The 27,195-nt window shown below is 40.0% G+C and overlaps 1 protein-coding gene across 7 annotated transcripts in view; it reads left to right on the forward strand.

The window, feature by feature from the left end:
• The window catches only part of lrrk2 (leucine rich repeat kinase 2), a 40,065-nt gene that overhangs the window by 11,160 nt on the left and 1,710 nt on the right, over window positions 1–27,195 (forward strand). For 3 of the 7 annotated variants that reach the window (XM_023347327.1, XM_023347336.1, XM_023347344.1), the window contains 43 exons: window positions 374–493; window positions 1,103–1,251; window positions 1,332–1,411; window positions 1,492–1,598; window positions 2,446–2,575; window positions 4,182–4,306; window positions 5,503–5,630; window positions 5,754–5,898; window positions 7,007–7,146; window positions 7,639–7,764; window positions 8,300–8,470; window positions 8,574–8,835; window positions 8,961–9,149; window positions 9,735–9,850; window positions 9,961–10,030; window positions 10,690–10,886; window positions 10,989–11,239; window positions 11,797–11,945; window positions 12,787–12,880; window positions 12,973–13,159; window positions 13,245–13,426; window positions 13,873–14,075; window positions 15,212–15,339; window positions 15,424–15,642; window positions 16,740–16,941; window positions 17,128–17,216; window positions 18,312–18,499; window positions 18,586–18,740; window positions 19,340–19,486; window positions 19,688–19,879; window positions 20,072–20,218; window positions 20,311–20,423; window positions 20,598–20,788; window positions 22,060–22,220; window positions 22,303–22,473; window positions 22,571–22,671; window positions 23,799–24,023; window positions 24,112–24,305; window positions 25,088–25,160; window positions 25,243–25,433; window positions 25,768–25,920; window positions 25,987–26,189; window positions 27,036–27,137. In XM_023347327.1, coding sequence (XP_023203095.1) covers window positions 374–493; window positions 1,103–1,251; window positions 1,332–1,411; window positions 1,492–1,598; window positions 2,446–2,575; window positions 4,182–4,306; window positions 5,503–5,630; window positions 5,754–5,898; window positions 7,007–7,146; window positions 7,639–7,764; window positions 8,300–8,470; window positions 8,574–8,835; window positions 8,961–9,149; window positions 9,735–9,850; window positions 9,961–10,030; window positions 10,690–10,886; window positions 10,989–11,239; window positions 11,797–11,945; window positions 12,787–12,880; window positions 12,973–13,159; window positions 13,245–13,426; window positions 13,873–14,075; window positions 15,212–15,339; window positions 15,424–15,642; window positions 16,740–16,941; window positions 17,128–17,216; window positions 18,312–18,499; window positions 18,586–18,740; window positions 19,340–19,486; window positions 19,688–19,879; window positions 20,072–20,218; window positions 20,311–20,423; window positions 20,598–20,788; window positions 22,060–22,220; window positions 22,303–22,473; window positions 22,571–22,671; window positions 23,799–24,023; window positions 24,112–24,305; window positions 25,088–25,160; window positions 25,243–25,433; window positions 25,768–25,920; window positions 25,987–26,189; window positions 27,036–27,137 — 6,666 coding nt within the window. Of the gene's footprint in view, window positions 1–373; window positions 494–1,102; window positions 1,252–1,331; window positions 1,412–1,491; window positions 1,599–2,445; window positions 2,576–4,181; window positions 4,307–5,502; window positions 5,631–5,753; window positions 5,899–7,006; window positions 7,147–7,638; window positions 7,765–8,299; window positions 8,471–8,573; window positions 8,836–8,960; window positions 9,150–9,734; window positions 9,851–9,960; window positions 10,031–10,689; window positions 10,887–10,988; window positions 11,240–11,796; window positions 11,946–12,786; window positions 12,881–12,972; window positions 13,160–13,244; window positions 13,427–13,872; window positions 14,076–15,211; window positions 15,340–15,423; window positions 15,643–16,739; window positions 16,942–17,127; window positions 17,217–18,311; window positions 18,500–18,585; window positions 18,741–19,339; window positions 19,487–19,687; window positions 19,880–20,071; window positions 20,219–20,310; window positions 20,424–20,597; window positions 20,789–22,059; window positions 22,221–22,302; window positions 22,474–22,570; window positions 22,672–23,798; window positions 24,024–24,111; window positions 24,306–25,087; window positions 25,161–25,242; window positions 25,434–25,767; window positions 25,921–25,986; window positions 26,190–27,035; window positions 27,138–27,195 lie in introns of those variants that run through there. The other 4 variants (XM_023347351.1, XM_023347358.1, XM_023347364.1 and 1 more) reach the window with 4 other exon arrangements.

Here is a 27,195-nt window from a genome sequence, read left to right on the forward strand (position 1 = left end):
CTTTAGTCTGTGAGGAAAAGTACTAATACTTATTTTTATGCAATATGTTTCATCATGTGGCTTCTTCTATGTTAAATATATTCTTTTCCTGTCTTATGAGAGAACTTATGCTTCTCTCAGCTAACTACTATCTGATTAAAAGGAAACCAGAGTAAAACAATCATTGAGATTCCTTGTCAATAAATAACTGCAGTATCTGCTCACATATTGACAGATGAAGATAACATTGCTTGTTAGTGAAATCAATACACTACTGCTTGAATTTGATCTACTTTGATAAGCTAATGTGCTTTTTAAAGCTGATAACGTGAAAAGAAGCTTCTGTCTAACTCGGATGTTTTTTGTTTTGTTTTTTTCTTTCATTTTCTTGCAGCAAGTTTCTACGACATCCTGGTACGGAACGGCGTCCAGAGAGTCGCCCTGAGAGCCTGTCAGAGTTTTCCCAACAACCCTGTCCTGCAAGCTGCAGCTCTCTCCTGCCTGGCTGAACTTAGTGAGCATGCACCTTCACAAATTAGACTTTAGTCAATAACGTCCTGGACGTTAGTCAGGGTAATAGCAAAACGTTACTGAAAATAGTTGAGTTTCCATTGGGAATAGAATTGCACAGTTTGATATTTTGGAAATAAATGTATTTAATAGCAACACACTAATAAAAAAACAACAACTTGATTTTTGATAAAATGTTTTTGTGCTAGGACGAGTTTTTTTTTTTTAATATTGAAATTGGTTTATTTCACAAAACTGTAATGAAAACACTTTTTTTTGCATCACATAATTGTCAACTGGATGTTGCCACTGCTGCAGACCACGGAGAAGAAGGCTACAGGAAGTAGTTAGAGGACGACAGCGCTGCGTGTCTTTTAATTGCTTATCACGTGATCCAACTTTCACACATGTGATTTTAATTTTCTTATTTACTGGAAACACCGCAATTGCAAAGTTGTGTTTTTTTATTTGTTTTGTTTTTTTTACATCAGCGGAATTTATGATAAAGTTTTGCACACGTTTCTAATGGAAACACAGCGGGTGTTGCGTACATCTAAACAAGATGAGATTTCTTCTACATAATGCATTATGTTATCCACTTGCCACATTGCAGCTGCAACCATCGTGCAGAGCAAAGCGGTGGCGGAGAAAGGACGGAAGGAAGAGGAGAGGGGCATGGAGGAGGTGGAGGACGTGGGCCTGGACTGGATGGAAGACTGCTGTACGGCACTGGACCTCCATGCAGCCGAGCCGGCTGTTCAGGTCAGTCCTGCAGCTCCTAGCCGCTAGCGCTTTAGAAACTCTTAAATTCACCATCTAACTCGCTTTTTTCACTGTCTCAGGAAGCTGCGAGCTGGGCCATTCACAATCTGCTACTGCATGGAGCCCAAGTTAACCCTTCAGAAGAGGAGCAGGATGGCAGGTATGTAGGAGTTTAAAGGGGAAAAAAGCCTTCTGATGAGTTAAATACCGTTTCATGGAAGCTGGATGATTGTTTTTCAGGACTCCTGTTCACAGACAGTTAATGGCTGCCATGCTGGTTCACTCCTCCTCTCCCAGTGTGTTCATTGCTGCTACCAGTGCCATCGCCACGCTCATTACCAACAACAGTGAGTCTTCAGAAACACATATGTACTTTGTATGTGCTGAGGTATGCATCTAATTGTTGCATACTTACAGACATGCACTTTGACAGTCATATTCAATATATATTATTGGGATCAAATATCAAGTTTTAGTAATTACTTAAAAAAAACAACAACAAAACCAAGGGTGACTAACTACAGAGGCATTAAGTCAATGAGTCAAACCATGGCGATATGGCAAAGTGTTGCTGAGTCCATGTTAACAAGAGAGGAGATGGTCAGTGAGTAGAGGTTTGTTTTGTTTTGGTGAAATGTTGTGAAGGTCAGATTAAGAACATTAAGCTCTCTCCACTGGCTTTGAGATAATCTGAAGACTAGCGATAGATTCTGTGATGACCTCAGGGCATTTTTGTGTGCCAGCAGTGTAGCTGGGAGCTCAATGTTTTGGTTATAGTCCATATTCAATGCTCATAGGGCAATAGTCTCAAACTACACTCCTCAAGGCCCAGTTTCCTGCAACTACTAGATGTCTCTCTGCTTCAGCTAACATGGCTCCAGTATTAGCTCATGAGCAGAACTCTGCAGTGCTTGACTACATGCTAGTTAGGCAGTTTCATCCTTTAATTCAAATGTGTAAGACAAAGGACACATCTCAGTGTTTTAGGACTCTGGCCCTCGAGGAGTGCAGTTTGAGACCACTGCCACAGGGGAAGTCTAGAATGTAGACAGACCAGTAAATTCACAGCTTTGCTTTTTGGCTCAGCTCATCACAACTGCCTCATTTGGTTTTTATCTTCATTCTTTGGCGAAAGTCTTCAAAACCAGTTGGTACTTTGGCTGCTTCTATAGAAAGTGTCCACTTTGCTTGCAGGTAAAATGAGCTTCTTGCTGCTGTCTGGTGGCCTCCATGTCAATCTGGTAGAGATGATGAAGAGACATGCAAGCTCAGCAGAAGTTTCCATCAGCGCCTGCAAGTTGTTAAAGCTGCTTTTCCACGGAAGGTTTGGACCAAAAAATATTCGTTTTTTTAGAAATATTACCAAAAGCCAAAGTTTAAAGGGAAATGCATCAAAAAAGCCTTACAATGTTTGAGTAAAGTCATCATTCTTATATGGAAGAGTTCAGGATCAGAATTTGAAATATCAGTGCTTTCTAAAAACTAATAATAAATAAAAAGCCATACAGATGGGTTAGCCTGCTGTTTTAAATTGTCTTTAGTGTTCAGTTATTTTTGAAAGATTGTTTCTAAGATGTTATCCTCTACATTGGGGTTTATTATAATATTCCTTATGTTTACATAATAATATTCCTTATGTATACAATCACATCATTAACCAATGATGTGATTGGTCAAAGTTTAAAGTTGACTTGAAATTATACAATTATAAGATAATGGGATTTGATTTTAAATTGGCATCTATAATTTCGTATGTTTTAATGATTGGATATGATTGGTCAGACATTTATTTTGAATACTCTCTTAAACAGGAAGTGATTTTATCTTTAGACTGTTTCTTTGATGAAGGTCTGTGATTGAAACGTAACATTTTACAAGATCAAGAGTTTGTGTGTCTCCCTTTCTTAAATGAATCAGATATTATTTAAAATAAGGGAATAGAGTTAATTTCTTTGCTAAGCAAATTTTTTTGAAGAAAAAAAAATACATCAGTACACCAAATTTATGTTTATTAAATTGACAACCAAAGAACAGATTGCCACTAAAGAGCAATATGAGGTACAACATTTCACTTCCCATTGGTGTCGCAGCCCTCTGTTCCAAAAAAGCCAAAAATTCCAATAAAGGCTGTGGGTGGCAACAGGTGGTTTTGGATTTGTATGCACTTCCGAATTGATTTATTTATTGTAAAAGTAGAGATAAAATAATGACCAAAAAAGTCTTGTAACTTAGTCGAAACGAAAAATAATCTCAATTTAATGTTTGAAGGTATAAAAAGGTGTAAACAAGTGGTCAAAAAATCATTTTACAAAACCTCCCGCCCACACCAGACATTTACCAAACAATTCACCTCCACCAAGCACCCGGTGTGTTCTTAATTACTTAAATTAATGGGAGGGTCTAACAATTAACGACGTAATCTAAACAATTCCAAATATAATAATTAATTACAAATTTTGATTCTAAATTAACTTAAATATATTCTAACTACCCAAAGAACAAAACGAAATTGGTAGAAATTATAAACTACAAAACTTTAGCATAAATGGCCACAACAGATTGGTATAAAAAGTTTTTTCTTAGTTTCAGACAAAAATAATCTTAACAATTAACAAAACATAAAACGGCCAGGTCAGCACTCGTCTTATCAAAATAATAATGTAAAAGTTTCTTAGAAGATTTGCTAATGCAAGCATCCTGAGTGGTAACAGAAACAATCCTAGCTATCAGAAAGCAGTCATTTACCATTGTTTCTCAAAGTGGCTGTTAAATAAAATATTTCTGAATAGAATTAAATAAGTGAACATTTTCTATTTTTACTTTTCATTACGTTTTATCTGTGCAGTTCGTTAATCGGAATAGTGTGCCGAGTGTAGCATTCCCATGAGTTCTGGTTGGTTTGTTAGTGAAAACTGTCCTTGTATTTCTAGGACTGCCAGCCTGGATGAGCTGAACATGGCCATGAATCAGATCCTCACCACCATGAAGATGCACAACTTCCAATCAGAGGTCCAGCTGGCAGCACTGGAAGCCAGTCTGATCTTCCTTTGCCCAGGTGAGCTGCCGGTCTGCTGGCAGGTTTATTCACAGCTCAGGTGCTACTTTAAAGATTATCTGATAAGGTCAGATGTACTTTATTGTTCCTTAAGGGAAATTCATTGCTGTTGGTGGGACAACCACAGCGAAATGTACAAACTCATTACAAAAATACAGGAAATATCACAGTGTAGTCAAATTTCAGGAAAATGAGACTGGGCCTGTCATGATAACAAATTTTACTGGATGATGAATTGTCCCAGAAATGATTGCGATAAATGATAATATTGTTGTTTTGAGACCAATTTTCAAGTAATATATTGCTAATGAGATTATAGATGCAAGTTCACTCTCTCAAAGAACTTAAATGAGACAGCTGAACTAAAACATGACAATAAAATTGTACCAACAACTAATTTCTAATCTCTGCATCTTAACTCGAGTCGAGCAAATCTCAATCTCGTTGTAATCTGTTGATGACGATGATAATAAATCTTATCTTATCTTATCTTATCTAATTTAACAGGAACTGTTGCCCGTCCCAACACAACTGTATTGCTGTTGTAATATAAGACAAAGTAATGAAACTTTTAAATTAGATTTAAAAAAGAGCAAATACAGTTATTGAAATTATTGAATTCTGAAATGACAGCCATACAATCCATATAAATGGCAATTATTTATTTTTTTGTCCATGTGTGGAAGGATAGATTGTAAGACACACTTTTTTATGGAGCAGACTACGTTTTGTTTTCTGGATTTCTACAATTTTGTATATAGCATATCTTAACTGCAATTCTGATAGTTGTATTTCATAAAAATGGTCTTAATATACTGTAGTCCAAAGACACAACATAAACACTAAACATTGGTCCAGGATCAAGTCACTCAGTCTTAAGAGCATATAATTAATGTGTGATATGTCGCGCTCTTGAAAACTGCTTTATGCTTTTATTTTTTTGCAAACAAGTCAAAAGAAGTCTCTGTACATGTTTCTGATGCTTTTACAGCATGTTCTCTGGAGGAGGAATGCAAAGCTGATTCAGTGCTGCAGCTTTGTTTTTCTCTGCCTCTGCTTAAGAAAGCCGTCCACAGTGCTGTTTTAATTAGATTAGTCATTGAGCACAGTGAGGTTTATTTTCTCCCTCTGACTTTGTATGTTTTCTTGCCTTTATTTTGTCTGAACTTGTTTTCTTACTGTGTGTGAATTCCCAGACCGGAGTTTAAGGGAGAATGGTTCCTCCATCGCGGATCCCGACATGGCCGACGTGTCGCTGAGAGTCCTGAAGAACCAGTGTGTGGTGGAAGGGGCTCACACACTCTACCTGGAAGCCCTCAACAGGGTGTGCAGCATAATTCTCTCTCAATATTCTCAGAATACTCTCAATATTTTTTACATTTTTAAATCAAGCATTTACTTGGTAATTGGAATAAATATTTATTTCTTTGTGTGTGTGTGTTTGTAGTTTATCAGCAGACCTGCCATACAGCAGTGCGGCCTGAAGGTGCTTTCATTCCTGGCTGATTGCTCAGGTGCAGTGGATCTGTTGTGCCAGCAGGGGGCGATAGACACCGTACTTCATACACTACATGCGTTCCCAGAGGATCGAGGTATATCATTGCCTTTGACAGAAATCAGTCAGAATGAACTAAGACAAACTTTTGTCATGGTTTTGTTCTCACTAAAACCAGAAAGATGGAGCACATAACACCAGTTTTAAAGTCCCTCCACTGGCTCCCTGTGGCTCAAAGAATAGACTTTAAAATACTGTTAGTTTATAAATCACTGAACGGCTTAGCCCCACAATACATTAAAGATATGTTATTGTTTTATCAACCTTCCAGACCCCTCAGGTCTTCTGGTTCTGGTTCTGCTCTGCATCCCCAGAACCAGAACCAAACGAGGAGAAGCAGCATTCAGCTTCTATGCACCACAAATCTGGAACAAACTTCCAGAAAACTGTAAAACAATTGAAACACTGAGTGCCTTTAAATCTCGACTAAAAACCCACCTGTTTAAAGTTGCTTTTGAAACATAATCAATTACGAATTTAACGATGGCACTTGACTTAATGTCATGCTTTGATTGTTGATTCTATGTTGCATGACTTTGCGTTTTTGTGTTTATGATGTAAAGCACTTTGAAATGCCTTGCTGCTGAAATGTGCTATACAAATAAAATTTGATTTGATTTTAAAATGCATTTAAAAGGGAAAAAATGCTTTCATTATTCATTTGACACCACAAACCAAGATAAATTGTACTAATTCTATAGTCATGTACAGGTCTGTGAAGGTTTCGATACACAATTGGATTTACTCTAGTTTTTGTGTTTTTTTGCGAGCAGATTTCTAGATTCTGGTCTTGTCTTAGCTAACTAATACTTCTCTCTAGTAACTATAATAATAGTCTATATTTTTTTCCGGTTCATACATAGCCGGAAAATAGTTCTGGCTAATCAAATAAAATCAATCAAGTTAGCACTGGAAAATAGGAGTAAGAGTGACGTTTTAAGCTGTGTTTAAACAGAAGTGTTGCTTATTTGCACTGTTAACCGTTAGCTCTTCAGCATGCTACATGCTAGTTAAATCCAGTGTCTGGTCAACAAATAGTCTCTATGTGCCTCATTAATTTTGTTTATGAAGCCTTTTGAACTAGGAGAGGATAAACGAAAGGAAGCTGTAAAAAGATTAAATCTGATGTTTCCAATTCCTCTCAGAGATACACTATTGGGGTCTAACCCTGCTTAACTACCTCGTGACGAAGAAGAAGCTCTCCAGGATGATCGTACCAGTCCTGGCCTCTGTTGTTGTCGCCTCCCTAAGTCAGTACAAAGAAGATTCTGAGATGGTGCTGAAGGTGAGCCATTTAGATCAATAGACATCATGTTAATGTAAGATGATTTATTTTTCCTTTTGAATTAATGTGGTTACATACAAGATCAGTTACTTACTACAGTTGATCCATTGCTAAGGAATTGTGCTGTGCCTCCAAACCCAGACTTGGTGGTTTGTCGGATCACCACATAACACACACAACGCGTAAACTAAAAGGGTCACATCAGTGACCATTTTAGTTTACATTTTTGTTTGCATTTTGTAAAGAAGGAAGTTGTGCTCACTGTCTTCTTCAGAGGTTTTCGTGTCATTTCCTTCAGTAGTTCAGGGTGCAGCGCCATCACTGGCGAGGAGGGGGAACAGGCTGCTCAAACGGTTTGGCTTGTTTGACACGGTGCATTGTGGAAGCAAACTGCACCAGATGAAAATGTAACAAATGTTATTATTTTAGTCTACCCGAATTAGTCTATCTCGTGTGAAAACACCCTCAGTGTTTTAAATGTGGACCTTCCAGTGTTTTCAGGTGGCCCTGAGGATGTTGGATGCCTGCTCAGGGGCAGCAGCTGAACTGCAGAGAGAAGACTTCGACAGGCAGATCTTCCAGCACCTTATCCAGGAGAGGGAGCAGAGCGTCAGCCCAGTAAGTTTATGTTCAGATATATTTTGAGTGCAGTGTCTTAGGTTTTTTTTTTCCACACCTGAGGTATTTAGTACATTCAAACAAACTTTGGTTCATTTCACAATTACTGTGGTTTGTTTGTGTTAAAGCAGTCACATTATTGCGGTACTACGTTAAGAGATCACCTACTCCAAATGGTGTCTGTACGGTTCCAAACAAACTTCAGAGCAGTTTGTTTAGAGTTTGAACGTGAATCAACGTCGATTCAAATTTTAGCGATATGCATGCACTTCCTCATGAACGTTTTACTCAAAGTCTTCACCTTCTTTTTGCTTCCGTGCAGTAGGTTGTTATGTTTCTCATAAATCAGGTGAATGCTGCAAGCTTGATCCAAGCAACTTCCCGTAGGCAGTTGGTGTTGTATTGTGAGGTGCCATTGTAGAGTAAACCCTCCAATAAACAACGGCTGGGCATCTTTTCCGCAAAGCCATAAAACCCTATGTAACTGAAACAAGTTCCATCTTCTACCCATGACTGTCTTTTTTTCTGCGACTAGCTGCGGAAAGCTGTGTGTCTGGCTTTGTCCAAGATGTGGAGCGACTTGGAGCTACACTACAGCATGCTAGAAAAAGCCTGCATGGACGGCAACACGCTGATGGCAGAGTGCCTCATTGAGCTGGGCGCCGACATCAACAGGAAGGCAAAAACAGAGTCTCTCATCTATCAGGTTAGCCCCTAAAAATGTTAGTTTAAAACCGTTTTGCCGTTGGTTCAGGTCAGTTTTGATAGATGTGATATGCGGTGATGATGCTGTTTTATGAATTTTTGAGGTGTGTGAGAAAGGAGGTCCTCTGGAGCTGGTGGAGCTCCTGGTGAGCAGAGGCGCTCCAGAGCAGCAACTCCGCAGAGCTCTAGCTGTGAGCTTGAAGAGGGCCGACGGGCCTATCGTCATCCTGCTGCTCAGCCGGCTCGGTCTGGACTTCAACAACAGCGCCCTCTGTCTGGGAGGCTTCCGACTCGGCAGATTGGACGCCGCTTGGCTGAGCCCCCTCCTGGCCGAACGGGGCAGGGCATACAGTCTGCGCTACAGCAGTGAGAAGCATTCGCAGATTCTGTCTTAATAGTGCTTCCTGTTATCTCACAACTTTGGAAAATGATTATATTGTTGAAATTAGCAGCACAGCTTCTATCTGATTGTTTTGTTGTCACTCTTAAAGGTAAAGGTGTGGATTTGGCCAGGTACATTCAGTCCCTGCAGAGGTCCAAGAGCGTCGGCGGGTTTTCCAGACCCATGTCAGACCAGTGTCTGACTTCCGGCTACATTTCAGACGAGAGCGATGACTCCAGCTTCAGCGCCGTGTCGATGGATGACAGCTTGTTTATGAATGACGAAATAGAGAGTGATGGTAAATTCCTATTGCTTCTGCTTATTTGTTTCTCCATATCACATAAAGATAATGCGAGTAAATACAAAAAGCTGTTTTTAAATTACGTTTGTAATTTCTTAAGAAGAAAACAAAAACCTATCCAAACCAACACTAACTGACAATTCCTGAAAAGTCTTTGCCCCTAAAAATAATAACTGGTTGTGCCATTATTGGAAGTGAGTCTTTTATATTGCTATGAAGGAATATTGGCCAAGTCTTTATTGCAAAATTGTTTTAAACAAACATATTTGAGGGTTTATAAGAAGTGACGACCCGAGAAAAATTTCAAATGGATGGCCAGACAAAAAAAAGTTTTATATTATGTTATTGTATGTATATATATAAACTGTTTATATATATATAATAAATGTTGAAGATATAAATGAGGAGATAGGTTTTGTCTAATATTAACATTTGTTTGATAATCTGAAACACCTTAGTGCACCAAAGATGAGAAACAAAATAATCCTGTGTACTTGTCCATTTCACTGTTGGGTATGAATGGAAACGGTTTGTGTTGATTTTGCTCAATTCCTTCTTTCTTTTGGTCTTTACTTGGTATAGGAAGTGATCCAGTGTTGGGGACTCTGTCTCCAAAGTCCAAAAATAACTCTGTTGAGGAGCTGAGGGGAGACTCCTTCAAAAGGAAGCAGGGACGTCACAGGCACTCCAGTGCAGAGGTCGGCCCTGGGAATTAACGTTTATTCTTTCACACTCGTTACAGTTCAATTTTACTTTGTGCAGCGTTGGATTCAGGGTCTTCTTTTCCATCTGTTTGATACATATGCAGAGTCCTCAACCTGAAAATGAAAATAATGAATCGACTAATGTAAGATGCGTACGGAGAAACTCTAAGCCGGGTAAGTCTATCCAAAGGAAAAAAAGAAAGAAAAAATATATTTTCTTGGCTAGACTATTGTGCTTCTAGCCAGGAGGCACAATACTCTGAATTGTTTCTGTAACTTATTTATTCATTTAATTTGTTTTGTCTGGTTGTTTCATTTGACCAGACAAAACAATTGATCTTATAAAAACAGCAGAAAACATTATCTGCAATCGTAGCAAATATTAATGTGTAATTTAGGGCTGCAAATAATGATTATTTTAGTAATTAAATTATTCTGATGATTAATCAATTAATTGGATACAGAAATTGGCACTCTGTAGGTTTTTCATTTAACCATTTGAGTATTTTTTTATGCAATATTGAAACACACTAAGTAAATAATTCAACAATTTTTTAAAGAAGAAAATGAATATTTTATTGCAAAAAAATGCAAGAACAAAGCATACCTTTACTGAATTTGTACTCCATTATGTATTTATATATCTTGGAATAATTACTTAATTTCTGCTCTGAATATGTTGTTTTTTAGGGGGTGTTTTCTAGCAAATGATTTTTTTTTTTAGTTAACAATTAATTGATTGCTAAATTAGTTGACAATTATCTCAACAATTGATTAATCACAATTAATGGTTTCAACGCTAGTGTAATTGTGTTCTGGTTCGTCGTCCTCAGTGCTGGGCTCTGGTGAGAACTCCGCTGCTCTTTTCAAAGAAAGGGAGAGGATCCGCCTGCTGGACCTGTCCGGGAACGAGTTGGACTCGCTGTCCTGTTTCCTTGACAATGCTGTTGTCCAGCAGCAGCTGTGGCATGTCCATCGCCTGGACCTGAGCAGCAACGTTCTGCTGGACTTCCCCTCTGCCATCTGCCAGGTAACGCATTTCAGCCAAATATTATAATTAGGTCATTTATCACAATGAGGAGAATTTGACTCTTGGCACTCGTTTCTCGTTTTGGTTTTTGTTTTGGTGCAGAGTTTGAAGAGTGTGACCCGTCTGGACCTGCAGGGTAACCAGCTTCGGTCATTGCCAGACGACCTGCTGGCTCTGCCCTCACTGAGCACGCTCAACGTCTCCCGTAACTGCATCGGCCCCGTGCTGACCTTCGACCCCGCTGTCACCTGCCCCTCACTGAGGCAGCTCAATCTGTCATTCAATAAAATCACCACATTCCCCTATGAGCTGGGCCGGACCATGGGAAAGCTGGAGGAGCTGTTTATGGACGGGTACGCTGTCTGGCCAACCGGCCATTTTATACAGTTCAAAACCAAAATACTTATTATATTTCAAACGTTTAGTAAGGTGGAGTCAGATTTCTTTTTACCATGACTTTATGGAGTTTTAAATTTTAAATTCAAAAGGACAAAAGTGTTTTATCCTAAAATGTTTTCCATATTTGGTATTGATTGTATCTTTTTAACTCTTTTGTTTTAATGATTTAACACAGTTTTCAATTAATTTAGTCAATTTGTTTTAATGATTTAACACAGTTTTCAATTAATTTAGTCAATTTGTTTTTATGATTTATTTGATCTTACTTGTGACTGATGTTCAGCACTTTGTTTCAGCTGTAGCGGTGTTAAGATGCACTACAAATAAAGTTGATGATGGTGATATTTTATTAAACATATCCTTTTGCCCTTTTTGCAAAAAATAATTTAAGCACAGCTATTGTGGATAGAAAAAAACACACACACACACACTTTTGGCTATTATTTTAGGAAGGTGATTATATGAAAAATTGCTGCCTGGAAACATGCTTTTCTTTTCTTTTGCTTTCCAGTAACGGTTTAACTGAGCTGTGCTCGGCTCTCTATCTCCCGGAAGTCAAGCTGCTGGATGTGAGCAAGAATAATGTGGAGAATATTTCTCCTGACTTTCTGACCACCTGCCCTAAACTGGAAACTTTGAATGCTTCAAACAACAAAATATGTAAGTACCAATGTGAGATGGATATTTTTTTGCACTGTCAAGAATGACTGATACTTTTTGATAACATAGACAGACACTGAACTGATTTAAGCAAAAATTATGTGAAGGTGGAAGGTGCAATCAACAATCAAGAGTATGGTGAAGACCTTTGCAGATGCTTATGTCATCAGTATGTTTTATTCAGTTAGCTATTTAAGCAGGAATGTGATCTGTAGAAATCTGTATTTCTGTAGAAATTCAGATGAAGTTCTGCAGGAAACCTTTCCAAGTAGGCACACCATTAAAGTGAGGAACTAGATGGTTGACATTAAGCTAAAATGTTAATTGCGCTAACCCCAAAGCACTAATCGTAAACATTAGTTTCGCTAACGCTTAAAGCAATACACTAACAAGCTATTTAGTAGAAGCTCAAACTAAAACGCTAACTTGAATTCAAATTTTATATGCCCTTGAAAGGCTACAACCCTTGAGCACCAATTTAATTTTAACATCATAATTTGCATGTTCTATTTATTTGTTTAAATATTGTTCTCTACTGTTTGTGTTTTTGCCCTCGTATGTTTCTTGTTTGAAATAGTTATTTGGAAAAATAGAGAGGAGAGGAAACGGAATTGCTGCATTAAAAGTCTTCACTCATTTCAAAATAAGAGCATAAATGTCTGACTACTTGAAGAATCTTTTTAAGTCGATAATCACAGCCTCAACACAGATGTCAGACTTTATTCCAGACGTTTTCTGACAAGTGAAGATATTTTTTGTGCTTTGTTATTCAGCTGCATTCACTTTACATTCATATTATTCGATATAAATAAATCAGAAGATGTTACCTATGCCTGTCCAGGTTCCTTTTCCCAGCTGCCAGCCAAGGTTACAACGTTGAAATTGGCTAACAACAAGTTCACTCACGTTCCCGAGGCCATACTGAATCTACCAAAGTACGCCCTGGAAAATAAAACGACATCTTTTCATGTCTCATAGTCAGATGAGAGGATTGTGCAATACGTAAGGCCTCTTTCTCTCTGTCCAGCTTACGTTCAGTGGACATGAGGACCAACACCATCGACGTTCTACCTGGTCCGGGCTGCTGGGTGTCCCACAACATCCGGGAGCTGATGTTCAGTCAGAACAACATCAAAGGTTTGGATCTGAGTGGACCGATCTTCAGATGGGCCAGACTGGAGAAGCTCCATCTGAGTGACAACAAGCTTAAAGAGGTGAAGCTGCAGAAATGAAGAATGTTTGTGGCAGATTCCAGAACAGGAGATCGTCGTTTAAACACTTGGTGTCGTTTCCTTGCAGATCCCGCCGCAGATCGGCATGTTGGAAGGCCTGAACTCTCTGGATGTGAGTCAGAACGCCAGACTGCGGTCGTTCCCGGATGAAATGGGAAAGCTGGGCAGACTGTGGGACCTGCCTCTGGACGGCCTTCGACTGGACCTGGATCTGAAACTTATTGGCAACAAGACCAAGGACATAGTCAGGTCAGCAGCGTTCTTTTTTCTAAATATAAACTTCACTTACACCAGTTGTGTCCAAAGTCGGTCCTCGAGGGTCGGCATCCTGCATGTTTTAGTTCTCTCCCTGGTTTAGCACACCTGGATCAATTGATGGCTCATTAGAAGTCCTAAGAAGAGCATCAACATGCTGAGTAGGTTGTTGCTACCACCAGGGAGAGAACTAAAACATGGAGGATGATGCCGGCCCTTGAGGACCGACTTTGGGCACTAACTTTATAACATGATGTACAGCTCAAAAACATTGATTTCACATAATATTGCCTCTTTAAAACAAGCCGTTATGCTGAAAAGTTAATTGTAAGTTAGTTTTGTCTTATTTGAAGTGTACAAAAATATTTACACCTTGTGTTCTTGTTGTGTATTTAGTCACTCTCAGAAAATCAAGAACCGTAGTCTGTCCTGTTTCCCAGGTTCCTGCAGCAGCGCCTGAAGAAGGCCGTGCCGTACCACCGCATGAAGCTCATTGTGGTGGGGACCACCAGCTGCGGGAAGAGCAGCCTTGTCAGGCAGCTGATGAAGATGAAGCGGTCCCAGCTGAACTCAAAGCAGAGCGCTGTGGACGTTTTCGACTGGACCGTCAAGAAAATGTTGCTGAACGTCTGGGACTTCTCAGGTTGGCTCACATCGCAAACGTGACTCAAGAAATATGTGTGGGCAAAAAACGGTGGAAGTGCTGCTTGTCTAACATGTTGGATGGGACAAAACATATAAAAGTGGAGTAGCCTGAATCCAATAAGTGTGCTTACTCGTATGTTTTCTAAAATGGATCAAAAATCGAGTGAAACAGTTAGTTTTCTTGGAAATATAACATAAAACTTAGAATGAACCTAACTTAAAGTACAGCTCAGCTGTCCTGGAAGGATTTTTGTCACATCTGCTCATTTGCATCATCCAGCTGACACCATAGTTTGCAGAGAAGTTACAAAAAATTGCATATAACAGGAACACTGAAGAAACTTCTGGTGTTCTTGTACTCTTTCTTTGTGACAACAGTCTCTTGTCTTCTTTTCAAGACAAGAGATTGTCTTGAAGACAGAGACAATCTTGTCTTTTCAAGAAGACAAGAGATTGTCTCTGTCTTCAGAAGAAGAGAAGATGCTTCTTCTGGGCTAAGAAGAAGAGTCAAAGACAGAATCCTTTTCTTCCTTAAAAAGCCTGTGGTATAGGAAAAACTTGAGAAAACATCCATTGGTCTAATGAAAGCAAACTAATATTTTTTGGCTGCACACAAAGCCTAAAACAAAGAAAGAAAAAAACATGTTGGTGCTATGGAGCCATCAAGGCGTGGGATTGCTTTGACATCAGATGGAATTTAGTTTTTTTGTTAAGGTGAATGAAATCATGAAAAGTTTCACAAGAAAGTCAGTTTTGACCCCAAATCTGCACTTTCAGGTTAAACAGAGTTTTAGTTGGGTTTTTTTTACCATCACATGGAGCCTGAGAACTCACTCAAAGTCTAGAATGGAATAATTTCACCTCTGCAAAACAGAATGGACAATATTCCCAAGTAAAAATGTGGGAAGGTGACTCTTACCAAGGAAGACAGAATGCTTAAACTGAATCAAAGTCCTTTAAAATATATTAGCGTAAGGGTGTGCACATTTATGCAAGCAGGCTATTACACCTTTTTTAGCCACATTAAAATGTTTATTCATGGTTTCATGTTTTCATTTCACAAAAAACTTGCCATTTTACCACAAGTAAAATGAGTTTAGAAGCACATCAGTTCTAATCTTGTTTGCTCCACAGGTGGAGAGGAGCTCACTGGCTCTCACCCTCTCTTCCTCACATCCAGAGCGCTCTATCTGGTCGTCTATGACCTCAGTAAGGGACCCAGTCAGGTGGACGCTCTTAAGCCCTGGCTCTTCAACATTAAAGTGAGCCACACACTAAACACACAATACATTTAATTTTATCACATTTTCCCCAACACATCCATTTGTTTTGTTTTTTTTCCTCAGGCAGTGGCTCCGCTGTCTCCAGTCATCCTTGTTGGAACCCACACTGATGTGAGCGAGGAGCTGCAGATCCAGTCGTGCCTGAGTAAAATCAGAGAGGAGCTGCTGAACCATCAGGGCTTCCCGGCCATCAGAGACTGTCACATGGTCTCGCTCTGCGAGGATCCGGACTCCATCGCCAAACTCCGCAGGGCGGTCATCAGAGAGGTCACCAACTTCAAGGTAAACGCAAAGAAACCTGACCAGCGTCTGACCAGCCACCCCACTACTTACATTAAGAAAAATCAACTTTTTTGAGCTGTACATCATGTAATATGAAATTAAATTATATCACACTTGTATAGCGCATTTTTCAAAAGTTGTATTGACTCTTGTGGCCTTTATTTGAGAGCTCAGACAGGAAAGTGGTTAATGAGAGAGGGCGAAGACATGCGGCGAAGGTCACCAGGTCGGGATTCGAACCTGTGACGTTCAGGTTGAGGACTAAAGCCTCAATACATGGTTTTTGCTTTAACCCTATGCCACCTCAGCACCCCATATAGCAGTTTTAATAGTTTTATAATGTTATTCCCTCATTAAAAACATATCTAGAGTGTTGCGTCGATTCTTTCATGCTTGTTTGAAAACTCCTTTAATCTCCCATGGCAACCATTCAGCTGTACAAAACACCTGGATGGACCTAGCCCCGCCTTCAGGACAAAGCTCCTCCTCTAGTTGCAGTTTCCAAGCTTTCGCCTCACAGACTGACAAAGTCTGGGCTAAGAAGAAGACATACAGTACAGACCAAAAGTTTGGACACACCTTTTAATTCAATGAGTTTCCTTTATTTTCATGACTATTGACATTGTAGATTCACACTGAAGGCATCAAAACTATGAATAACACATGTGGAAATATGCACTAAACAAAAAAGTGTAAAACAACTGAAAATACCCCTTATATTCTAGTTTCTTCAAAGTAGCAACATTTTGCTGTGATTACTGCTTTGCACACACTCTGCATTTTATTGATGAGCTTCAACAGGTCGTCACCTGAAATGGTTTTCACTTCATAGGTGTGTCCTGTCAGGTTAATAAGTGGGATTTCTTGCCTTATAAATAGTCATGAAAATAAAGAAAACCCATTGAATTAGAAAGGTGTGTCCAAACTTTTGGTCTGTACTGTATATTTAAATAAATTTAATCATTATATATATATATATATATATATATATATATATATATATATATATATATAATTTTTATAACACCTGGAGGCAATATATACCTGGAAAACACATAATACGGCCCCTTTGACACACACCTCATTTGTTTGTCCAGATCCAAGGCCAGCAGGTTATGGGTCAGCTGGTGCCAGACTGCTACGTGGAGCTGGAGCGCAGAATTCTCCAAGAGAGGAGCAGAGTCCCGCCAGAGTTTCCCATCCTCAGGTACGACAAGCTTCTGCAGCTTATCCAGGAGAGTCAGCTGCAGCTGGAGGAAGCCGAACTCCCCCACGCCATCCATTTCCTCAGCGAAGTGGGTCAGTTAAGAACTGGACTTTATTTCTGACACTAACACTAGCTTCCAACATATAATGACAATGCCTAAAATCTGTTTAAATCCTGTGCTCTTGTTGAGGTAAAATTAGTTTTTGTGCAGCAATATTTTGTGCTTTAATGAAATATAAGCCCTCCCTCTAACAGCTTGTAATTTATTTTCATTTAAGGAATTTTATTACACTTTGGCGACCCTGCTCTCCAACTTCAAGAACTTTACTTTATTGACCCACAGTGGTTGTGTAACATTCTGTCTCAGGTAAGCATTTGAAGTACATAATTTTTCCCCCTCTGTACATTATGACACTGAAATCATGCTTTATCAACAGGGGCCACACAGTATTATGTGGTAGAAGGCATATATAGATTGTGATTAATTTATATTTTACTCAGTATTATTATTTTAAATCAGTACAGTCACTTCTTTGTGACATAAAATCTAAATCAAATGTGAGCATCAACTGCATACAACAGACCAAATATAATGGCATACAAAGTGAATTCAGGGAACTCAAAGATATTGCATCCAAGCATTTCTTTGTAATTGAAATACTGATATTGTATTGATATTGCAATGGCAAATTTTGATATATTTTGTGGCTTTGTTATCAACCTTTTAGATGTGGGCAGTGGGGGGTCCAAATCTAACAGATTTTGTTGCGTTAGCCCCATAGTCGTAAATCCCGAACCACATTTTACGTTACATTTCACTGGAACTTTGCTGACCCCCCCCCCAAAATTGGTTTTAAGAAATTTTCCTGTTTATGGTCCCTCCCAATAATGAGTGTGGTGTGTTTGTTGCACTAGCCCTAAAGCACTAATCATAAACATTAGTTCTGTTAGTACTAAAGCACTATGTCAACACGGCATTTAGCAGAAAAATTCATTTAGGGGAAGCTAAGTGTGCTAAACATTATCAAAGTTTGCAAAAAATACTAAAGCGCTAAACTTAAAATTAGTTCTGCTATTAGTGGATTATCAGACAAGTGCCTACCAGTGGAATTGGTGTTCTGCAGAATTCAAAACTTGGGCCTTTTCTATTTATTTTTATACATGAATTACTTCACCATAGTTCTATTTTCAGGAAAGTTATATTTTACCATTCAGTGTTTATATGCAAACAAAGCAATGTAATTGCTTTTCCTTAGAGCTCAGTTCATTCAACAATGAGAAAAATAAATTGGACTTAAAGTCTTCAGCTTCATTGACGTTTTCATAGTCATCCCTCTCCTCTGGCTGAAAATATGTGTCCTACTTAATAAAATCATTGAGTTTGTGCTTAAGTCATATCTAAACACTCTTAGCAATGTATGTGAAAACTGTGGGACACGTGCCGTGTCTGTCCTCTGTGCAGAAACTGACCTTGAAGAGCTGTGGCCTCTTGGAGCAACCAAAGGGAGTGGTCCAGCGTTCTGTTGTGGAAAGGTTTCTGTTGGAGACCAAATGTTTCCCCAAGAGCCACATGCTCCAGTTCTTCAAACTTTTGGAGAAGTTTCAGATTGCCCTTTCCTTTGGTGAGGACCAGCTACTGGTACCCAGCAGGTACGTTAAGATTTCTTCATTTGGAGATACATCCATGTAGATCTGCCAAGTTTGTGATATTCTCTGATTCATTCTGTTTTAAACAGTTTGTCCAAACACAGACCAGTTATAGAACTACCTCACTGTGAAAACTCTGAGATGATTGTGCGTCTGTATGAGATGCCCTACTTCCCCATGGACTTCTGGTCTAGGCAGATCAGTCGCCTGTTAGAGGTCTCCTCATATTTGCTCTGTGGAAGAGGTAAATCCAACAATGGCTGCTAGCATCAGTGCTGCTCACTGCATTTTATCTTAATGTTGGAACATAATGATCCCCCATCTTTGTAATACACATTTGACATTGTAGCACACACAATTTGATCATCACCTATGGTTAGCCTGGTTGCCACTGTTTGATGCTATACTGTACAGATGCTTTACTCACCTTTGGATGTTGGATGCTTGAAACTGAGAGTAAAAAATAATCTAATATTGATCTGAGCACTTGAGGGCACTGCGTGAACAGTAACATTTAGTTTCTGGATGGTCAGTTGACCTTTTAAAATAAAAGAATAAAGTAAACGACAGAAGAACATTAAAAATAGTAACATACCTGGGAATGACACAGCAGAACACTGTGAATGCCATACTACAGATTCCAGTTAACACACGCCGTTAACGACAGAAGTGACACAAATACAGGTTCTGATGTTCCTCAAACTCCACTTCAATTCTTTTAGCATTCCTTTAGTGTAGACCCACTTAACAGATGTCAAATGTTGGGAATCAGCGACAGCATCTTAAGATTTCCAGGAAAGAAAGACAGTGACTATTAACTTTGTCACTTTTTTGTCTCTCCAGAAAAGGTGCTTCGACCCAACCTTATTTACTGGAGGCGAGGTATTTACCTGAACTGGTCCTCTGACGCGTACTGTCTGATGGAGGCTACTTCAGAGGAGCAAAGTCCCTCCAGCTTTGTCAGGATAACCGTTCCCTCATCTCAAAAAGGTACCATAGGGTGCAAAGGATACTGTATGGTCTGAAACATGATAAAAGAATTGTAATTCCAGATGGTTATTTGCATCAGCAATTTATTCCATTTGATGCCTCTTACTTTTTATTTTGCTGGACTGTCTCTAAAGATAAGCCACATAATTCCATCCCTGACAGCATTGCTTCCTGTTTCCCCCATTTTCTCCTTTTGTCCAGGCCGGGTGTTACTGGGCCAAGTGGTGGACCACGTTGACTCCGTACTGGAGGAATGGTTTTCTGGTCTGCTCAACACCGACATGCATGGCAATGGAGAAGCTTTGCTAAAGAAGTGGGCTCTGTACAGTTTTGAAGATGGCCAGGAGTGGAGCAAGATTCTGCTAGAAGACCTTTGTAACCATTTTGATGAAGGTACAGCCCTTTAATTCCCAACGGTAAACTCAGCATGTATGCTGATGACATCGTCTTCTTTTTGGTTTTCTCTTCTGATGGTATTTGGTTGCCAAATATGTGTTGACTTCCTAAAAATGATTGTAAAACTCCCAGTTCATAGTCCCAGCATTCCTCAAACTAAAACAGACCTAATGACCGTGTTGATCCTAGATTTCTTGATGGTGAACCCAGAGAATCCGCGCTGCAAGCTTCTGATTTCTCAGATCGCCCCAGACCTGGTGCTGAGTGACCAGCCTGCAGGAATTTCACTGGATGGGGAGGAATTGGAAGTAGACCTCTCCAAAGAACACAGACTAGGTACAGCTTGTTGTTTTTTTTATTATAAAATAAGTCTCCTGAAATTGTTTGTCCTATAACAATTTAATATTTGTAAATCTTATATTTTAAAGGGGACGGAGGTTTTGGAACAGTTTATCGCGGAATTTATAAAACCGAAGAAGTTGCCGTGAAGGTTTTCAACAAGCATGCTTCTGATCTTTACGTCCACAGACTCCTCAGACAGGTACTGCTGGAAGGGTTCTGCCGCAGCAATGGACATTATTGTTGGATTTTAGACATTTGTAGAAGTCAATGATTGGCTATTTTTATTTTTCTGTTATAAAAACTGTTTCATAAAAGTAGAAAAAAAAAACCATTTTCTTTCACAGATAAAACCCATTTGCTGTTTTTTTTCCAGGAACTGGTAGTCCTGGGTCGTCTCCGACACCCCAGCCTGGTGAGCCTGCTGGCTGCCGGCTCCGCTCCTCCGGTCCTGGTGATGGAGCTCGCTCACAGAGGCTCTCTGGACTCCCTCTTTAATCACGAGAATGGCAGCCTGAACCAGAAGCTGCAGCACAGGATCGCCCTGCATGTGGCAGATGGCCTCAGGTACAGAGTTAGAAAAAAATTGGAATATGAGGAGCAGCTTCTGCAGTCTGTGTTTGAAGTTAACCTAATCAGATAAAAAAATTACAGAGTAAAAGTAGAAGTGAAGATGTGCAGTTTCCAAAAATCAGGACGTTGTATAATATCTATACAATTTGTTTGATTTGGTTAATCTTAGGGTACACTGATAAATCAACCAGTCGATAAGTCAGCCACATTTCCTTAATTTTAGGAGTTTAAATTTAAATTTAATTCGTGTGAAGCCGATCTTATCCACTAATCTCACCTACCTTGACTAAAGTCTAAAAATTAACCTCTGTCCTAATATGTCCTGCATTTTTAGGTGTTTCTTTCCCATTCAGTAAATCATTACTTTACAACTTTTGGGAACTCTTTGATTGAAAAGGATCGGAACGTATTTAACTTTCAGCCCCAGATCATGTGATCATTAATTAATGGAAAAAGGAAACAATGACATCACTGGAAAAAGTAACTCTTTCTCTATTCAGAAGCAACTCAAATTTTACACCTTTATATCACAATAAACACAACAGGAAAGACACAGGCAGTTTCTAGGCATGGTAAAACTAGATTTTTCACAAAATGTGCTTCATTTCGTCCTGCCTATTCTCTGTGTGCAGAAAATACAGACAAATCTCAAATCTGACGCTCCCAACAAATGGAAACATGATTACCGTAGTGTTGCATCATCTGTACTTTGATGTATGTGCTTTAACCATTTGAGATCAAAGGAAACCCCTTGCTACTGCCTGAGGAATCTGTATCTGTTCTTCCTCAGTACTAGATTTAAACACTCTGTAATCTGTATGATTTTCTATATCAAGTCAATAATAAAAAGGGGAGGTAGGCCGAGCAAACACAAACACACTAAATGATCTTCTGGGCCACTCAAGTCTTCTCGTTGACAACCAGAAGACGGGTTGTCAACCAGTCTTCTGGTTTCCAATCTTTCATAATTGGAGACAGAATTATGTCTGCTTGGTGTAAAGCACTGTGGACTGCCTTGATGCTGAAATGTACTATACAAATAAACTTGACTTAAATAGGTAAAGGTTTAATGCAAGTCTATAGGTTTAATTTGATCCTTTTTTTATCCCCTGGAAATCACATCTTTTGTAATTTTGCTTATTTTAAGAAGGTAGATTCATAGTACAAATTTGGTTTTTGCTGTCTTGGTTCCACATGAACAAACCTTTGACATAGAATGACTAGATGCGATATCCATTCAGTCAGTGATTGATCTTTATGATTAGGTACCTCCATACCGCCATGATCATCTATCGGGACCTGAAGCCCCACAACGTGCTCCTCTTCAACCTGAAGAGCGACTCGGAGATCATCGCCAAAATCACCGACTACGGGATCGCTCAGTATTGCTGTAGCATGGGCGTGAGGAGCTCCGAGGGGACTCCAGGTCAGTCAGAGTTTCTTCTCTGTGGCCGATTCCGGCTGACGGGAAACAAGAGTTCTGACGGGTCTCCTCCTCCGTCTGGCAGGTTTCCGAGCGCCCGAGGTCGCCCGGGGGAACGTGATCTACAACCAGCAGGCGGACGTGTTCTCGTTCGGCCTGCTGCTGTACGACTTACTGACGAGAGGCGAGCGCATTTCAGAAGGCATGAAGTTCCCCAGCGAGTTTGATGAAGTGGCGGTGCAGGGAAAGCTGCCAGGTGAAGAAAAAGTCTGACTCTGGGTTCACCTCTGATTTTTACGAAAAAGAATTTAAAAAATGACATTTTTTGTACTTATTTATTTATTTTTATACAGACCCAGTAAAACACTATGGCTGCTCGCCTTGGCTCAGCTTCCAGGCTCTGATGATGGACTGTCTGAAGGAAAGCCCACAGGATCGACCCACCTCTGCTCAGGTGAGGTGTTGAACAGCTGTTCTCTGTTCTTCAGTTGTCCTTGAGAGTAAAACTAATCTGTAGTAGAACCAGGATGCAGGTTGATTCAGATCCATGGAGTCTACAGGGTTTTTGCAGGTTTCACGAACTCAAATTTAAGACTTTTTAAGGCCTTTAAGAACATTGGGAATTAAATTTAAGACCTGTATCATGACAGAAATGTACAAAAGGAAATTTCATATTTTAATTCTATATGTATATGTAAATGGGAAACTATTGAGGAATAAATGTGAGACCTATAGATATTGTCATATTCATACTTAAGTTGAAGACATTAATTACAGTTCTTTTTATTTTTCTTTCTCTATTCTCTTTTTGTTCCATGCTCTACACTTTTCCTTTTCTCGTCCTTCTCAGTTGTAATTCCCTCCATGGTGACAACTTTGTTGAAATAAAAATAATACTGGTGTTTGACCACCTTGTTTAAAATCCACTAAACCTCTAGCTTCAGTGTTGCACCACTTGCTCCTCTTAAATCAGTGCTACGGTTAGTGATCCCCATGCAGTTTTCTGGGAAGCTTCAGCCAGACCAGGGGAGAAAAACTTACATTTCTGGGTCTGTTTTTGGCTCTGGACAACAGCTTTGTGGATTTCACACTGGACCCTCATATTGCCAAGCTTTTTTGCACAGAAAGTATGTAGCATTTGTATAGGTTAGCAACAGAAATGAGGCGAAGACAAACATCGTCCCGCTAATTTATCCATGGTAGGCACAAAAAAGCTAGCTAGTTAACTAGCAGGGGGATGTTAGCAGGTAGTTAGCTGCAGCTCCAACTGCCTCAAGTCACAGGATGCAATGAAGATGTTTGCAGCTGACTTAAACTTTTCCCTGACAGAGTCCTGCAAGAAAAATGAGCAAACTATCAAAATGCAAGACAAATCATTAACGTCTTTAGGGTCCAGTTATTTTATAAATGAATTTAAGACATTTTAAGGCCTTAATTTTAGCTATATTAATTTTGATTTTTTTTAAGGATCTGTCTGTACCAGCTAGGTTTTTGAATCCCAAGCACAAGGAAACAATTATATAGATCAAACCCTTTTTTTACCGTCTTTATTTCTTCATCTTGCATTTGTGATGTGTCCAGGTGTTTGACCGGCTGAATTCAGGGGAAATGCTGAGCTTAATAAGTGAAGTGAAGCTTTCCGGCATGTTTACTGCTCAGTGCATCACAATGAGCAGCAGCGGTGCTGCCACCGGTGGCGACCAGAAGACATCAAGCCACACAGCCTGGCTTGGTGGGGGCAGCAGCTCCAAGAGGAAGGGCTACATCACAGCCGTGGACCTGCACACCAATGTGGTCACCACACAGGTACGAATACAGGTCCCAAAACTTGATACCTCATGTTTGACTTCTTTTAAGCTAAAGTATTTTAACTCTTTCCTGTCCTTGTGAACAGGAGGTCGATACCAGCCCCGTCCTTTGCCTCGTAACGGTTCAGATCCCAAATGAGGAATTCGATTGGCTGGTGGCAGGCATGCAGTCTGGCTCCTTACTGGTCATCAGCACTCAGGACGTGTCCACTTATCACCACCTGCAGAGTGTCACAGATGCCGTCACCTCGCTGTACTTCCATGTACACCCTCGGCGCACGTAAGTCCTTACAGAACCACTGAAGCTGATACAGTAGTGGAAATCATTGTCTGCTGCTCTAGACAATTCTAGAGCACACTGTGGGTGTGTGTGTGTGTGAGGGTGTGTGGGTGGGCATGGGCGTGTGTGTGTACTAGTATCTATTACACGCGACTGTTATAACCATTTTTGCCAATTTTCATTAATTATTTCTTGAACAATTTATAATTATACTTTTATAATTGCATTAATTATACAAGGATAATTTTAACCCATTGTGGACATTTTTCTGGCATTCACTTTTAGTTAGGTTCAGAATGTGAAATAAGTTTTGGGTAGAGTTAGAAATATATTAGTAATGGAGAGTGTTAGAAGAATGTTTTTGTTAGGACTAAAGCCATTGCTAAAATGAAAGGAAGTCAACACAAAGGTGTCATTTGGGTAGGAATACAAGGATGTGTGTGTATGTTTGTGTGCTCCAGAAAGCATTTTGACTTAAAAACTCATCTTATATTCATCTTGTACAATGACACAATAATGAATGTGTCGACTCAGAACTGAAACGTTGCAGCTTTTTCCAAAATACCAAAACGTTCATACTGATCTTCAAATGGGTTATCATGAGAAAAAGAAAATTATTCATTGATAAAAAATTTCAAAGCGGCAATATAATTAGCTCATCAATCTCAAACCTGATTATTCAGAATATATACATGTATATTAGAAATAGGCAAATATGTTGAAAATGATATTATTGGTGTGGGAATGATGCTTTCTATTTTTCATTTTTGATTCCTTTGCAGCCAAAGGACAAATTACTTGCTGGTCGGCACCGCAGATGGAGTTCTGAGTGTTTATGAGGAGTCCGTGCTCATGGTAACCATTCACTCAGAACCGTCGGGTCCAGTGTGTTTTGATGGTGTGATGTGATCACAGCTGTCTGCTCTCCTCCTTCCAGCGGAAGAATGGCCAGCCAGTGAAAAGCGTCACCGTGGGAAACGGCAGCACTCCGCTCATGTGTTTGGGCCAGTCGACCCACTCGCTGGACAGCAGGACGGTCTGGGCCGGCTGTGGGACCAAGATCCTCTGCTTCTCAGCCGACTACGACGTCTGCAAGTTCATCGACACGAAACCAAACCTCATCTTCCGGTGAGTCTCATGTCTGGACCAAACAATATTTTGTTTATTTATTTTGGATCTTTAAAATGTGTTCCAGTTGCAGTGTTAATGTTTTTTAGAATTAAGTTTATCGATCTTTGAGAATGTGTTCTTGCATCGTTATGCCACTACCATTATATAACTTGGAAACGGTCTTAAAACAACAATATTATCGTTTATCGCAATAACTTCTGGGACGATTTATCGTCCAGAAAAATGTGTCATCATAACGAGCTCAGTGTCGATTTAAAGGGTTTTAACAGATATTCACACTCGTTCACACTTGGAGTAACAGTGGTGTTGCGTGTACCCCGCCCTCCTCCAGGCAGCAGCGGGGTCAGAGCAGCGAGGCGTGCGTCTCCCGCATGGTGGTGGACAGACACGTGTATCTCAGCAAAGCCAGCACTCCGACCGTGGAGGTGTGGGACAAGAAGAGCGAGAGGATGGTGGACTGCATCGACTGCGCGCAGATCATCAGGTACGCTCCGTTGCACTTTGACTGAATCCGTTGTGAGTCAGGCAGTAACCGGGCCGTCCCTCACAGGCGGGGCGGCGGGGCGGAGCCGCTCTCCGAGGCGTCGCCCTCTTGGGCCACGGTGAAGACCCTGATGATGCAGAACACCGCAGCGCTCTGGATCGGCACTAGAGGGGGCTACCTGCTCCTGCTGGAGCTCTCCAAGCACCAGGCGCTGCAGGTGGTGGCACCGTCTTGCGACTCCATCCGCGCCATCGTCTCTGCAGTCATACGTGGGCCATCAACGTTTTACATTTCACTGCACGCACTGCAAAAACACAAAATCTTACCATGAATTTTTGGTCTAGTTTCTTGTGCAAATGTCTTGGTACACTTGAAATAAGACAAAACTAACTCAGAAGCAACTTTTCAGCAAGACATGGGAGCTTGTTTTAAGTAAATAATTCCTTAATATTGATTTTTTTAAAAATACAAGTAGATTATTTCACTTGTAACATGGAAAAAACTAGTACTTTTCGATCAATATTACATGATTATTTACTTCATACAAGGTCCTATACCTTGCTGAAAAGTTACTTTTGAGTTAGTTTTTCTCAATTCAAGTGTACTGAGATAACGTTACTAAAAACTAGACCAAAAAAAACAAAACTTTAAGATTTTGTGTTTTTGCAGTGTAGGTTTATTCTTTGGGAACGATGTGTATTCTATTATCTTCTATTTGGAAGATGAAGCAACTTTAGACCTTCGTCTGAAATATGCTGAAATAAAACATGACATAGTTTAAGATTACGTAGGAAGTTTGCCAAGTTCTGCTTTTCAAACTTCCAACAAGAACATAGATGTTTCCTGAGGCGTCGTGTTCCACAGTCTGAAGGTTAACTGACCACCGCCTCAGATTAAGAGCAGCTCCTATCTGCTGTGCAGCAAGGAGAGTGTGAGAACAAAATGGTGAAAAAACCAAAGTTTTAAGCAGCTGGCATTTTGTTTGGCTTTTAGATTCACTGTCTCTCTGAGTGTTTGCGTGCAGACGAGCCACAAGCTGGGAGTTTTGTCCGTGTGTAACGGTGTTTGCACAAATGTTTCTTTTCTTTTTCTTTTTTTTTCTTTCCTACAATCAGAGTCGATGAACTGGAAGAACGCGGTGCTGGTTTTGGGCCGGAGGCTCCCACGAGACAGGAACCGGGACGGTGAGCGTCCTCGTTTGGCCCCGCCGCTTCTCTGTAAAAAAAACAAAACAAAAACAACAACAACATAAAAAAACAGTGGCCTCGCTGCGCG

Source organism: Xiphophorus maculatus, chromosome 2, assembly GCF_002775205.1.
Source record: "Xiphophorus maculatus strain JP 163 A chromosome 2, X_maculatus-5.0-male, whole genome shotgun sequence".
In the NCBI taxonomy this organism is placed as follows: Eukaryota; Metazoa; Chordata; class Actinopteri; order Cyprinodontiformes; family Poeciliidae; genus Xiphophorus; species Xiphophorus maculatus.